At 41.3% G+C, this 14999-nt stretch overlaps 1 protein-coding gene across 1 annotated transcript in view; it reads left to right on the forward strand.

The window, feature by feature from the left end:
* Positions 1-5291: 5291 nt before the first annotated feature.
* The window catches only part of LOC308284999 (cadherin-18-like), a gene marked incomplete at both ends in the record, with an annotated part of 162810 nt that continues 153102 nt past the window's right edge, over positions 5292-14999 (forward strand). Inside the window, one exon of the mRNA XM_080725719.1 lies at positions 5292-6248. Coding sequence (XP_080581845.1) covers positions 5292-6248 — 957 coding nt within the window. The remainder of the gene's footprint in view (positions 6249-14999) is intronic.

The following is a 14999-nucleotide window of genomic DNA, read 5'->3' on the forward strand; positions in this document are numbered from 1 at the left end:
TTGTTTTCTGTTATTTTGTTATTGAAAAAAATCTGTTTTTGCTTTCCTTACTAATCGGTTGACTGTGTTTCTGCATTTTTTAAAATCATCTAATGACTGCTGGTCCCTATTTTTCCTATGAATAATAAACTTTTTATTTCTAAGTTCAATAGCCATTAAAATATCCATGTTAATCCAGGGTTCAGTTATAGTTTTACACCTGATTTCTTTACTAGGAGCAATTTTATCAACAACTGGTAAAAACATTGACTTAAAACAGTCAGATGCGTTATCTGCTGTCAAACAATTAAAAACAGGCGACCAATCCAAGCTCCCAAGTGAACTTGAAAGTGCCTCACTACTGTAGTTTCTCAAAGATCTTACCTTGATTTGTTTGTGACAACCGGATGCTGGCCTCTGGATCTTTCTTGTGCAAAAAATAATGGAATGGTCGCTCAGACCGTAGTGAATAACCCCACTTTTTGAAATGTTAGATCTGTCAGAAGTTAAAATCAGGTCAATGGTGGTTTGGGAGGTATCACTAATTCTTGTGGGCTCATTAATAAGTTGGTGGAGATCAAAAAAGTAGCTAAAGTTTTTAAAAGCTTTGTAAATGCTGGTGTCCTTTTTTTGGATTTTGGAATTTAGATCCCCAATAATTATGGCCTCAGATTTTACAAAATAAACTGTGTTTACACAGACCTCTTCCAGGATTTTGTAAAAAATATTTTGATCAGGTGGCCTATAACAAGCCCCTACTAAAATGGGTTTAGATTTTGGGAGCAGGATGTCCAGCCACACAGCCTCTATGTGCTCATGATCTAGATCAGATCTGGTGTTAAAAACAATATCAGATCTCACATAGATACAGACACCACCTCCTTTACGGTTCCTATCTTTTCTAATAACCGTGTAATTATTTAAATTAATTTCAGAATCATTTATGGAATCATCTAAAAGAGTTTCAGTAAAACATAATATTCCAACCTAGTTTGATTTGAACAGTAATCTAATATCAGTCATTTTTTTCAGAAGACTCCTAACATTAAGATGCAAAATATGCAGACCTTTGGAGGAGAAAAATCTGTCCATGTCTTCTGGTCTAATAACGAGCTGGTGATGCAATTTGGCATTTGGGCCACTGGGGGAGCCAGAGGGTAGTACATCTAATGTTTGCAAGGCAGAGTAAGAAGGGGCTCGACTCGCTTTGCTGGGAATGGGGGTGTGTGAGTTTGATGTAAACAGTCAACTACTTTCACGTGCGGGGATACTTCGATATGCAAGCGAAAGTTTAACAGCGTGATGCATGTTATCAGACAGCATATTACTCCCTATGCTGCTGGGATGAATTCCATCACGCAAGTAGAAGGAGGAGTGATTCCAGAATAAGTTGAAGTGATTCCAGAATAAGTTATCAAGTCCAGAGTAAATGCAGCTACCAAGAGATTTTAGAGCATGGGTCTTCAACAGGGGTCCAGGACCCCTAGGGGGTCCTCAGAGTTACTGCAGCGGGTCGTCCAAATCTTTGAGTGATAGAAAGCTTTTTTTCTCCTTTTTTATATTAACCACTTGAACCCTAGTGTGAGTGTCCATATTCTGAGAACTTTAACCACAAATAGCAGATCTACAAGCTCACAATGCCTCGCACTGCAAGGCGTCGTGAGCTTGTAGATCGGCAAAGAGCTTTGGTGTAGAGGGGGAAAAGAGCAGGCTAAGTACAGAGTGAAAGGTCAAGTTTATTAAGTATTGATGGTTCAAGTGGTTAAATATCTGAAAACACAACTTGACATGAATCCAAAATACACTGATGATTGTGCTGTCAAACGATGAAACTATATGAAATCTATGAAAAGGCTGTGGGGGTCCCTCTTCCCTTCATCTCTCTCTCAGCTAAGGGGTCCTTGGCCTGAAAACATTGAAGACCCCTGTTTCAGCTTCCTGCTGACAAGCTTTATAGAGATGCTGATTTCCTTTGTCCAGCAGGACTTGACACTTTCCCACAGTGCCAAAACTACTAGGAACTGGTTTGCTGCCCATGGTATTACTGTGCTTGATTGGCCAGCCAACTGGCCTGACCTGAACCCCATAGTGAATCTATGGGATATTGTCAAGAGGAAGATGACAAACACAAGGCCCGACAATGCAGACAAGCTGAAGGTCACTATGAAAGTAACCTGATATTCACATTTTTGGGAATGCAACCTTATGTTGACTCATCAGAAAATATACAATATACCCCTCTCTCTTTCTGGCACTAATACTAATCTTAAATTTGACTTTCTGTAGCTTCCATTTATTAGCCCCACTCTAAGGATGGTAGTGTCAGTCGGTTAAAACCACTTGGTTTGGTTGGGTGCATTTACTGTATATATAACACCTTTATACAAGGCGTTTTACAATGATTGTGCATTACATTCACGCATTCACACACACATTCATATCTATACTATAATTTTGCGAATGTCTGAGTGAGTGTCTGTCTGTCTGTCACAGCGTTTCTCCTCAGTGGCTGGAGCAATTGATCTGAAATCGCATCACCATTAGCATATGAACACACCTGACATAACTGTGAAGCCCGTTTGTCACTTTCACAAATCATATGCTGTATATTAGCATTTTTATGGTGTAACTACTATCTATTCTGCATCTAGCATGAGGCATATCTATTCTGCATCTAGCATGGGGCAACATGTTTAACCAGCTGTGTGTGTGTGTGTGTGTGTGTGTGTGTGTGTGTGTGTGTGTGTGTGTGTGTGTGTGTGTGTGTGTGTGTGTGTGTGTGTGTGTGTGTGTGTGTGTGTGTGTGTGTGTGTGTGTGTGTGTGTGTGTGTGTGTGGGGGGGGGGGGGGGTGTTGGCTGGCCCTCTTTCAGATGTTGTCATGTAGATCGGTACACAGTATCTCTGTAGCCTTAAACGAAACGGGTATTTCTTACATTGATGCTCCTACATATTATCATGCAAGCACCAGAAAGTTACTTTCCATCCCTCATATACTGTGTGCACAGTGCACACCCCATAACCCACACACTGCACATCATTTCGGAGCTCATATCTTTGAACGGGTAAGGACTAGTACTGATAATGGAGGAAACCATGCAAGGCACCAACCTGCTCATTGGGTACAATTATGGGTTCAGCGTCTTGCTCAAGGACACTAGCTCTGGGGGAGCCTGGGATCGTACTGGGAACCTTCCGGTTGCCAAGGGGCCTCTACCCCTGAGCCCCTATAGCTTGAGGTTTTTAGACCCTTTAATATATTGTATTTATATTTATCTAGCATGTACAAGATGCGATGCGATCATGCTCTATGTGAGGTGGAAATGAGAATATGTTAAGTAATTTAATGAATGTTGGCTTCACCTACGCCATTTGAAATGAACAAATCTCCAGACGAAGCATTCTCAACATCTCCGGGGTCTGCCATGAGAATAGTCACACCAGGGCCCATGTTGTACAACCTAGCTCGTTGTGTCAGGGACCCCCAGGGGCCACACGTCAAGGTGCACTGTTGTGCCAATCTGCACCAAACTTGGCACAAACACAGTGTTCAGTCTTCAGATGGCCTTAACTCGGTGACAAGCCTATTGCTCTGATCAGTGCAATATCAGACTCGATTTTCAGGCAGGAGAAGCAGCCTGAAAATCTAGTATCATAAAATCCCACATAAATCTCAGTTACTCCAGTTGAGTTATACTATTTTCAGCCACCATTCTTATTACACAACAGAGGAAGGAGTGAAGAAAGATACAAAGACAGTAGCAATGGCTTCTTCAGACGAGCTTGGATAGCGACGCTTCTACACATCAATGTTTTATTGCTTGCAAATTGTTTATGGCTTGGCTCTCAATGAGGCTGCCATGGCTGACAGGTGGAGTGATTTGGTTTGAAGGTGCACAGAGAAAGGAGTGCGGCAGGCTTCAGAAAATCCTGGCACTATGCATCCACTCGAGGGTGAGGATGGGAGGACACTCACACGACAACAAAAAGCAACAGACTTGCCGAGTGGAGTGTGAACAGTAGTTGTCAAAGCAGCATGTTATTTGACAGGATGATGCGAAGAGCTTTTGTTAGCTTGCTGTTGTCATTTTGTCTTTTGTTTTTATTTATTTATTTATTTTCCTTTGAGAAGAATGAAGCTTGTATAATGGAGAAAAACCTCCAAAAATAATTGATAACCCTTTATAGGCACTAGTGTAGGCACTAGGCACTGTTTAGGCTACGTTTGTTGTTGATTAAGTTCAGGATAATGGCTCTGGGGGGTCCGTTCAGAGCACCTCATGACCTAATGATGTTTCCTTTATCAAAGCCACCTGACAGCTACTGTACATACTGTATGCACTGCCTGAAGTGAGGAAATGGTTGGTTGGGTGGGTGAGTAAGCAAATACAAAAGCAGCTTTTCTAATCAGAATCTGGATTTACCACTGTACTGCTGAGATTGTTTCTTGGAAAAGACAGCGAGATTGCTTTTGAGAAACAGTTTTCTAAAAAGGCACATTCTATTATCAAAGAAAATTACCTTCTGTAGTCAAATCAAAGCCCCATGGAGATTATTCAGCCAGGAGAAATCAATTATGGTTTCTTTCCTTCCACAGGAAAGTGCGGGATGTTTGTCATCATATATTTCATGTTTTTTGTTTGCTTGTTTGTTTGTTTTGTTTGTTTTTATCCTTTTTTTTTTTCTTCGTGTAAAGCACATCAGGTCGCTACATTGTATGAAATGATCAAACTTGATTTGATTTTGAATTCATCTTCCTTTCTTCCAGGAAATGCTGACCTTTGATGCCACATCACAAAGAGATCTGCCAACTGAAGACTGATTACTGTCTGGCCTCCTTACGACATGGAGAGAAAGAACCTGTGCTTTACTCCATAGTGGATGTTATACAGTACAACCCCAAACCATGGACCATACTGGAATTATATGGATTACTTTCAGCAGTATTTAGCTTATCGTTGATCATGAAGTAGATATTGCAGTCGTATTCACAAATCTGATTTGGTAGGAAATACAGTAGCTGACACATGCCTGTTGAAACAATGATTAGAAGAAGAAAAACATTGTACAGTGAGGATCATCTGGCACTCAAACATCATTGAGCGTGGTGACTTGGAGCAAACTGTGTGACATGGAGCTTTCCGTATTTCTAAGGAGAAAACCATACAGTGGGATGCCATGGAACATATTGTGAAAGGGGAGTAAACGTGTGCATTAGATTTTTATGTGCATGTGCGTGTGTGTGTGTGCCCACAGAGGTACGACACAGTGGAGGAGAGAGGGGAAAACATTTCTGGATCATTCTTTCTCTACAATGAGAGTTCCAGCCGGTGGGGCTGCAGTTTCCCGTATTTGTCCTCTGGCAGTCTTCCTGTGTGTTGTCGTCCAGAGCAGCTATGGGTCACTCACCCAGCCCAGCCCCAGCCCCAGGCCCAGCACACGGCCCAAGTTGCAGCCTGAACCCAGCTTTCTCCCAAGTTCCATGCCTAACCCCAAACCTAATTCTCTGCCGGAGACCGGCCAACTCTCAAGCTCTAACCCTAGCCTCAGGCACAAGCCTCAGATCATCCCTAGCCCCAACCCCCCACTATTTTTCACTTCCCAGTTCAGCAGCATGCTCTTCTTCAAACCTCTTAGCTCCCCGGCCGTATCTAACTCCAGCCCCAAGTTCAAACTTCAGCCCCCACCAAAACATAATCCCAAAACGAAGCAAGGGCCAGCATCTAAATCCAGCCCCAGACGGGTGTCTAGGAATAGTTCAGATAACCCGAAGCCATCTGTATCCAACCCCAACACATTTTTATTATCCAATTCTAAATCCAACATCAAGTCCAGCTTCGCATCGCTGTCCAGCCCTTCATATTCTAACACAAAGGTAGTATCCAAACCCAGCCCCAATTCTGAGCCATCTGCTCTGTCTAATCCCAGCTCCAAGTTTTCGTCACTATCTAGCCCAAATGTAAAACCCAACATACTACTATCTGAGGCTGCCGAACCCAAATACAATCCCCATGTCAGGCTATCTTCACAGTCCAACCCAAAAGTTCACTCCAAGGTCAGACCTCCCTCGCAAACCGACATCAACACCGGTCCCAACGCCAAACAACTCTCTGAGCTGAATCCCAGAGCCTCCGTCAGACCACAGAGGAACCAGACTAAGGTTCTGGACACAGAGAAAGATTCCCACCACCGGCCCAAGAGGGGTTGGATAGCAAACCAGTTCTTCGTCCTAGAAGAGCATATTGGACCTGAGCCCCAGTACGTCGGAAAGGTATGGTAAAACTCCTCCCTGGCTAGTAACTGTTTTATTTTCTGTTGCATGCAGTACAGAATCAATTGTCCATATATTGTTGAAGTAGGAAATTAGAATACAACATGAAAAACATTCATGTTGTACTGTATATCAGCGCACATAATTATAAATGTGTACAAGAAAACACTATCAGAACCTAGTCTTACACTTTTAATACATTTAGCACAGAGTACATTTGTATCATTCTTCAGAAAATTGATACACAGTAGAGGCTGGTCTAAATTCACCTCCAGATGTGAAATCAATTTCCAAGTTGCTGCTGCAATTCATTCACTAATTACATGTACTAAATTACAGTATCTTTAAAAGTATCACTTCCACCCAAATTATCGCTAATATGGATAGAACATGCTCTGCAAATAGGCAATCCACAAGCTCACAATGTGCTGTGATGCAATGTGTTGTGAGCTTGTAGTTCGGCTATTTTCAGAGAAGAAATTTGGTGTAGAAGAGAAAAAAAGTACAGAGCCAACTGAGGTTAAATTGATACAAGGTTTAAATGGTTATAACCCTTTATTTTGTACAGTCTATGTTATAACCTGACTTGATTATGTATGGCATTGATTACATATGGCATTGTGTGTATGTGAGAGTCAGTGGTGTAAAGTAACTAAGTACATTTACTTACAGTAAGTACTGTATGAGGTATTTGTACTTTACTTGAGTATTTCCAATTTCCAGTGCTTTCACTTCTACTCCACTACATCTCAGATCCTAATATTGTACTTTTACTCCACTACATTTATTTGAAAACTTTAGTTACTAATTACGTTGTAGATTGATTAAAACATACATAAACCACTTCAGCCCCTATATACATTTCGGCCATCTGAAAATACATGTTATAAATTTGAAAACTTGAACTGGGATATTCTGCACATTAATAAGTACTTTCTACCTTAAGTACATTTCAATGCCAATACTTTTGTACTTTTATTCAAGTAAATTTTGAATTCCACACCAAAATACCTATGAGAGTGGAATCCGCATTCCGCCTATGCAATTCAATGAGAATGGAGCGTTTTTTTTTTTTTTTTTTTTTTTTTTTGCAGAAATCCTCTACTGGCATGAAACCGCTCCATTCTCAATGAAATGCATTGGCAGAATGGGGATTCCACTCTCATAGGTACTTTGGTGTGGGTGCAGCCTAAGGGTGCCCTCACACCAAAATACCTATGCGAGTGGAATCCGCGTTCCACCAATGCATTTCAATGAGAGTGAAGCGGTTTCATGCCAGCAGAGGATTTCTGCAAAAAACGCTTCACTCTCATTGAAATGCATTGGCGGAACGCGGATTCCACTCTCATAGGTATTTTGGTGTGAGGGCACCCTAACAGATTATTTCTACATTGCAGTATTTTATACTTTTACTTGAGTAAAGAATGTGAGTACTTTTTCCACCGTTGGTGAGAGTTGGACGAAGCTGCGGCAAGTTCAGAACGCCATGTTGAATGAGCCGTGCCTGCACTGCTGATTATTTCCTAATGAATGTTTAGCTCATGCAGAGAGCGAAAAGCAACGCTGCTGGTCTCCCCGTGTTGATTGCCTCCAAATGACTGGAATTAAAGCACTGCAGTGGACAATGGCCACTGCTGCGGCTCAGAACAATGCCGCCAGTTATTCCAGCCCACGTTTTCATTGAAAACGTTCAACAACAACCCCTTTGTTTGCAACCTGCAGATCGGTTAGAGCTGTTATGTTAATAAGACGGTAGACAGAGCTTCCGTTCTGACTGAGGGGGGAACAATTTGGTGAGAGAGAGCTCAGAGGAACAATCAAGGAAAAGAAATATGCATAAGCCCATTATGCATATCCCAGTACAATTGAAATAACGAAATGTGTGCATGCGCACGCGTGTGCAAATCTAAGAGAGGGATTCAGACGCATTCTCTAGCAGGAATATAAATGTGAGAGCCACTAAGCTTGTGTGGTGCTCATGGATAGAGAGATTTTATGCTCATGACACTCAAACTCTTTTCCGCTGTGTATTTTGTTGAGCCTTAATTACTGTACACACAGTAAACCAAGATGAAGTGTGCCAGAATACCTTGCAGTTTATGTTGTAAATACAATAGAAAAAATAAAAACTATTTCAATGCAGCAGACAGTTACCGTATATCTTTGATGGACAAACCTCTGAGCAAGATTGGTGCTTCCAGGCCAGCACACCATGTTTTCATTTAGAATTGTTTCTATATCAAAGTATTCCTTTCCATTTGTGTTTTTATTCACGTTTTTAAAAAATTGCAAATAAGTAAATTAAAGTAAACTTGTGCTCAAAGTGGAGTATGGGGGTCACCGGCAAAATGAGGAACAGTTTAAACATTTAAGCCCAATTAGTTTTTTTCCCCAGCTAATTGAAAATAGCCAATGTACAAACTCACAATAGGAAATATCTTCACAGGTGTTGACAAATCTTCTGTTATGGGGATCCCTAGCACAAATCAAATAGGGGCCAACAGCCAAATACATATCAAATCGGGGGTCCTCGACATGAAAATGGTTGAGAACCACGTTAAGAGTTTTTTCCTCTGAAAAGTAACACAAAGCCACTTCTACTCACAGCATCAGCAGCGCTGGCATTTTTAGTAAATATGGACTGGAAATTGTACTGGACACTCTGATGTGTTGTCCTTGTGTTGTTATTCACTGTAGCGTTTATTCTTTTGGCTCTTTTTCTACTGCTGGGCCCAAGGCCATACATCTTCTATTCTATTCTAATCAATTATATTGTTGGGGGGGTTGAAGCATCCTCTGCTTTTGATCCCCTTTATTGATTCTGCTCTGTTTACAAAATTTGATAAGCAGGTCTTTGTATAATCATGGGCTTTAAAAATGGTGTCTTTATAGATTTGTTTACACTGTAAGTGTGATCCAGAGCCCTGCTTGCTGAGGAGGCACTCTGCTCAGTTGATTGCCTACTGCAATGGGCACGCTGCCATGCACACACTTTGGGAAAACACAATTGTGTGTTTAATTCAAACCTTTTCTGGTTGAAAAGTGCTAATTTCATATTCACGTCTTAAGGATTTGTATTTAAAGCTGATGCAGCTCCCCCTTGCCAATCTGCCCACACCTCTTGAATTGTTCAATAGGAGGGATTGCCTGAGTTATTCTAGCACACGCACAGATCTATCCTGCAAATGAATAAGACGACTTTGGGTGGTTGACTGCTGCCGATGGTTCGCTTTTAGTGTGTTTTTTTTCCTTCTTCTTCTTCTTTTACTGTGCCTTACATTTCAATGAGACGGCTTTGGAAATGTTCTTAATGGGTTGCATATAAACCCGGAGAATGCTTGTTTGTAGTAGGATGATGCAGAGACACCTCAAGACACCTCCAGATGTAAACACGCTTATGGTGTGATTACCACCCTTATAGTCTCAAGCAGGGTTCTATTTGCTGGAGGAGATAGGGGGGGTAAATCCATCCCTCTTGCTTTTGATACCCCTCCCTGTCATTCATTTGTGTCGCCGGTGAGATGATTATGTTTCATCCATGTTCCTGCTTCTTTTGGGAATTGTGGACTGTCTGATATGTTTGATATTATCACAATTAGAGATTAAAATGTACGTTAACCATTAACCCTGGTGTCCCTATTTTCATGATCAAAGATCCATTTAAGCTTCCCTCTATTAACCACATAAACCCAGTATATACTGTACTTTGTTGACTGGGGCCCAGGGTACTGCACTTGGCCCCTAATTTTTCTCCCCTACACCAAATCTCTTTGCTGGAAAAGGCAATGCAACGCATTGAGACAAATTGTGTGCTTGTAGATCTACTATTTTTGAGGAATGCTTGCTCACATGCCCAGAATAGGGTCTCTATAGTGTCTATATGTGGTTAAATGTGCTACGACAGAAAAGTCTCCAAGTGTTGACAAGAGCCAGAGACGACATGCAGGGGAGTAGGGTGGAGCTACAGTAAGGTGTGGTATTAGGTGAGAAGGAAACATCTGTCGGTTAATACATCCAGGGCTGGCATCGTAAATGAGGGTACAGATAGGGCAAAGTTTGAGATCCCAAAAAGTTAATTTAGGAACATTTTGTTAGCGTACAGTTTTATTGATCAGAGATTCTTTTTTTCTGAGAATTAAGCCACACTTTGGATGTGTGAACTGCATCTTTAATGTTTTTTTTTTTATTTATTTTTTATTTTTCTGGTTATATGTAATTGTCTAATTGAATGCTCTATGCGCTATTTATTAACTATGAAAACCGGCACATCTTGTCTGTATCTTGTCAGTCTTGTCCGTATCTTGTCCGTGAATAACGCCTCAAAGTCTATAGCTGCTGACCTGTTTGTTGACATTGTGACATCACATTGTCGTGACATCACCTCATCAAAGTCAAACCCTGGATATCCATACATGGAGACGACTGGATCATCTCCTAGATCTCCATATATGGAGCTGACCTCTACATCTGATGTCCCGGATGATGTCCTGTTAAGGCATCCATTCCACACTAATAGAATCCCTTTTATGTCCATATATTAAGCCCATATCTGGGAATGCCCTTATATGGACACATTTGTGTCCATTTTATGCCCATATATGGAGATCCCTGCCCTATACATCTGATTCACAGATGATACCCTGTTAGGGCAACCACACTAAAAGAATCCCTTTTATGCCCATCAATATTAAGCCCGCCCATATCTGGGAATTCCCATACAAAAGAATAGTTTTATGAATGCCCATATATGGACATATTGTGTCAGTTTAACCAGTCCAACTTAAACAACCAATCGCAAATCACACTTCCGGCTTTTCGCCCTTAGGCGTCTTACTGATGTATTTTATTTTTTATATTTCCTTGTTTAGTTTGGGGACAACATAATGGAATCGCTCGAAGCTAAATTTGGAATATTTACACCTAAGCATGTTAATCATGTTTTAGCGTTCATTAACAGGTATCAAATAAAATAAAGTAAAATAAAGATGTAAGGGGGGACCATTTTTGGATGGTTAGGCCTACATTGTATTGGATGCATGTTTTTGTCTTTCCTGCATGGGCGAGGCAGCGTTGGTATGGAGAGCTGTCTCGCTGTGTGTACCATGGCACAGCACCACTGGGAAAACAGATCAGTGGAATATAAAATGCTCTCATACTCAGCCTTCCTCCTGACCTCAGATCGATTGAAACGTGATCAAATAGCTTGTGGCTTTGTACATTTTTGTCAAAGCTGTAATTGTGACTCTATAACACACCGTGGCATTAAAATCCCAATCTTTTAATTAGAATCCCTTTAATTATTATTTTATACACGTAGGTATCGGTTTGTGCATTCTGTGAAGGGATTTGGCTTGTTTGCTCACACACATACAGGCACAAGATGCAATACAGTATATACTATATTGTAAGGCTTGTTTCTATTGTGGTCCTAGTGTATGAAGTCCTCTAGTGTGGCACACATGACAACGTTGTAGATAGATGAATGGCTGTGTGTGTGTGTGTGTGTGTGTGTGGGGGGGGGGGGGGGGGGGTCCGGGGGTACATAGGATAACGACTACACTACACTATTCTTTGAGACACACATACGAAACCACCATTTCTTCACTGGGTGAAACAACACAGCTTTCACCACTGGAATTGCATATAGGCCTACGGAACGTACACAACACATCGATATAGCGCCACATATGGTGAAGTATTGTTGTGCGGGTAATTGCAACAATCTTGTGAAAAATGAAAACAGGACCGTCAATTATTCTAGACTTTCCACGGTTCTGCCAATAATCATATTGTTTAAGACACACAAAAGAGTTTTTGCCTGGTCAAACAAGGGAATCATGTGACGTTGATCCCCTTGCCCTATTTGGGAGAAGAATACGTAAATCAATTATTTGTTTTTTAGACAAGGGTTCTGCAACCTTTTTGACGTTTTAATTTTTTTGATAGTCAGTGTGCTGTACCAACAACATTACATTTGACAAATGTTATTTCACACCAAGATGTATGACCATTAGACACCTATCTCTCAGACTCCCTCGCCAGTCAGAGTTAGGAGTTTGAATGAATGTAGAATTATAGTATGTGCAGGATGTAATTTGTATATAGATGTGAGGCGACTTAATTTAACTGACTCAACTTTTTTATTATTATTTAATTTTAAAAGAAAAAAACATCTCTCTCACGCTTCTGCCAGTGTGCCAGTGATCACCCTCGCCTGTGCAAATGTTGGCACCCGTGCCTAAGGTTGCCTATCCCTGAAAGTAGACTGACAGGAAATCGGGAGAGAGATGAGGGAGGTGGGGGTGATCCGCAGCAAAGGTCGTCGAGATCGGGGCTCAAACCTGCCACAAGCTGTCAGGCTGGATTACCTGCCTAGGTGCCCAGACGACTACGCCAGCTGCCCGGTAATTCTTTAAACGAAAAACGGAAAACTCAGGAGCCAAATATAAATAATAAATACAGACTCAATTGTCTTATTTAGAACCAGCTGCTATTGCAGCAACTCCAAACAAACCACTCCAAAAAATGTTTGGCCGAAAAAAAACAACACTCTTTTTATATCACACACTCCATCCTGACCTGATCTACCCCCCCTTTTTTGTAAACTATTGTGAAAAAAGGCATTTTTTTATTTTTCTTATTTTCATCAGCACTGTTATGTACCTAATTAGAAGCACTTGTTTATGACCCATCTTGTGTAAACAAAAGTGTTAAAATCTTATGAGGACACTAATTGGACTAACTTGAGAGGTTTTGCTTTCGAGAGGCAACCATATCAGGGTTATAAAACTGTCCCAGCCTCTTACTGCCACGCTGGGCGGTTTCACTTGAAAGCAAAAGCTATACTGATATAGAAATAGCAATGGAGATAAAGGTCTGGATATGCATATTTATGAATATTACTCTCTGCAGTTAAAAGAGCGTTTGCTATATATCCCTATGGTCGGTGCTGAATGAAGCAGAAAGGGGTTTTCATGCGGTGTAATCCCTCATTTCAAAATGATTTAAAAGAGATGTCACCTCTTGGTTGTTTGTGTTGATGGCTCAAGATTCACGTCTTGATTTGCCAAAGTCACTCGTGACAAAGAGATTTTGTCATCTCAATAGATAAACACACATAAAAGCTATACAAATTTCATTAGATGTGGCCTCTGTAACAGTGCTGGTAGATGTGGCTTTTAGGTAAAAAGTCAAAGTAAGAATTGATGTGTAATGTCAGAAGAGATGGAAAGAGGAGGTTGTTGTTATCACAGCATCACCTTGCAGCACCCTGATGAGAAGGGCTGCATTTATATAATTATTTAGTCTGCTGCTCTGGTTTGTCTGTGAAATGGTAATAATATTTTGCAGTGTATTAGAACAAGAATTGTAGTGCAAATTTAGTCTTGTTTAGGATATAAAGGTCATTGCTCCTCCAAGACCAGAAAACAAATATATATTTTGGCATACCTTTGGCATGTTAGAAATGCAAAGCAATGCAATTAAAGCAAAAAAATCCATTAAATTATCCATTAAGTATTATTTGCTCTGCAACTTTTCCAAATAGACTGGCACGGTCAAGTATGATTAGATTCAATCAAATGTTGTAGGGGGAGGTGTGTGTAATGTCAACGTCAATACATGAAGGTTACAAGGGGACTCGCGTGACTGGGTCGTTTAATCCCAGGACACTTAGATCTGTGAGATGCTACAGTATAATCACCTCTGGCACTAAAGTATCAAAGAGGAATAAAGGTGAGAGAGGGAAATGGAGTGAAAGAGAGAGAATGTATGAGAATGATAAAGAAATGGAGTCGGTTGGGGACAGGCCAACGGAGAGACAAGAGAGACTGGGAGAGCAGGAGAGGCAGAGATGGGTGAGGTGTGAGGTAAAGGACAGTGTGTCAGGATTCAGGAAGAAAGAAGCTTAGATTGCTGCCTGTCTTTCCCAAGTATTCTGTACATAGGCCTATTAATTTCCTCTGGGCAAAGGAGGTCTGTCACTTCCCATCTTTGGTCTACTTATCTTCTCTTCACAATACAACATTTGCTGTCATTTCGTCCCTTCTGGCTTGGCTGTCAAGTTCTCCCTCTGTTATCTTTACCTTAGCGTACTTATTCTAACCTCTACTTGCCTCTGCCCACATCTTTGTCTCACCACAGCTCCTCTCATCTCCTATCTATTGTGCATTTCCTCTCCTCTCCTCTCTCATACTCCTCTTTTCTCACTTCGCCATTCCACAAGTTTCTCAGCCCCACTACCCCACCATTTGGAAAACAACATCTCTCCATCACTCCATATAATGCCAGGAGCTCAAACTCTGAGGTGTGTGTGCAGGTGTGTGCACGACGCGTACCGGTATGTATGCCTGTGTCTGTTTGTTTTTAAAGTGGTTGCTGGGCCTGTGCTTAAACCTGCCTGTTGTTATGCTCCAAGGAATCAATAGAAAGCGGGGTGTCATCTGAGTGGGTAAAAACTGCAGCTCAGCTGTCACTGCCGCCTGAAAAACAATGACTCAGTAGGCCCCTGGGAACTGGATGTGTGTGGGTGTATGCGTGCATGTGTGTCTCTCAGTACGTGTGTCTGTCTTTGCACGTCCTTTTTGCACCTTAAGCATATCTGCTTCCACTTTCAACAAGCCAACCATCAAGACTCACTTATACCAACACATATTGACACAAACACAGAGATGCACCCACACAAAGTCCCATGTGTGCCCGCCATGCCAGTCCCAGCTCAACCCTCACCTTCAAAGAGAGTGCAGTGTCAAT

Source organism: Nannobrachium achirus (assembly GCF_963921795.1).
Source record: "Nannobrachium achirus genome assembly, chromosome: 5".
In the NCBI taxonomy this organism is placed as follows: domain Eukaryota; kingdom Metazoa; phylum Chordata; class Actinopteri; order Myctophiformes; family Myctophidae; genus Nannobrachium; species Nannobrachium achirus.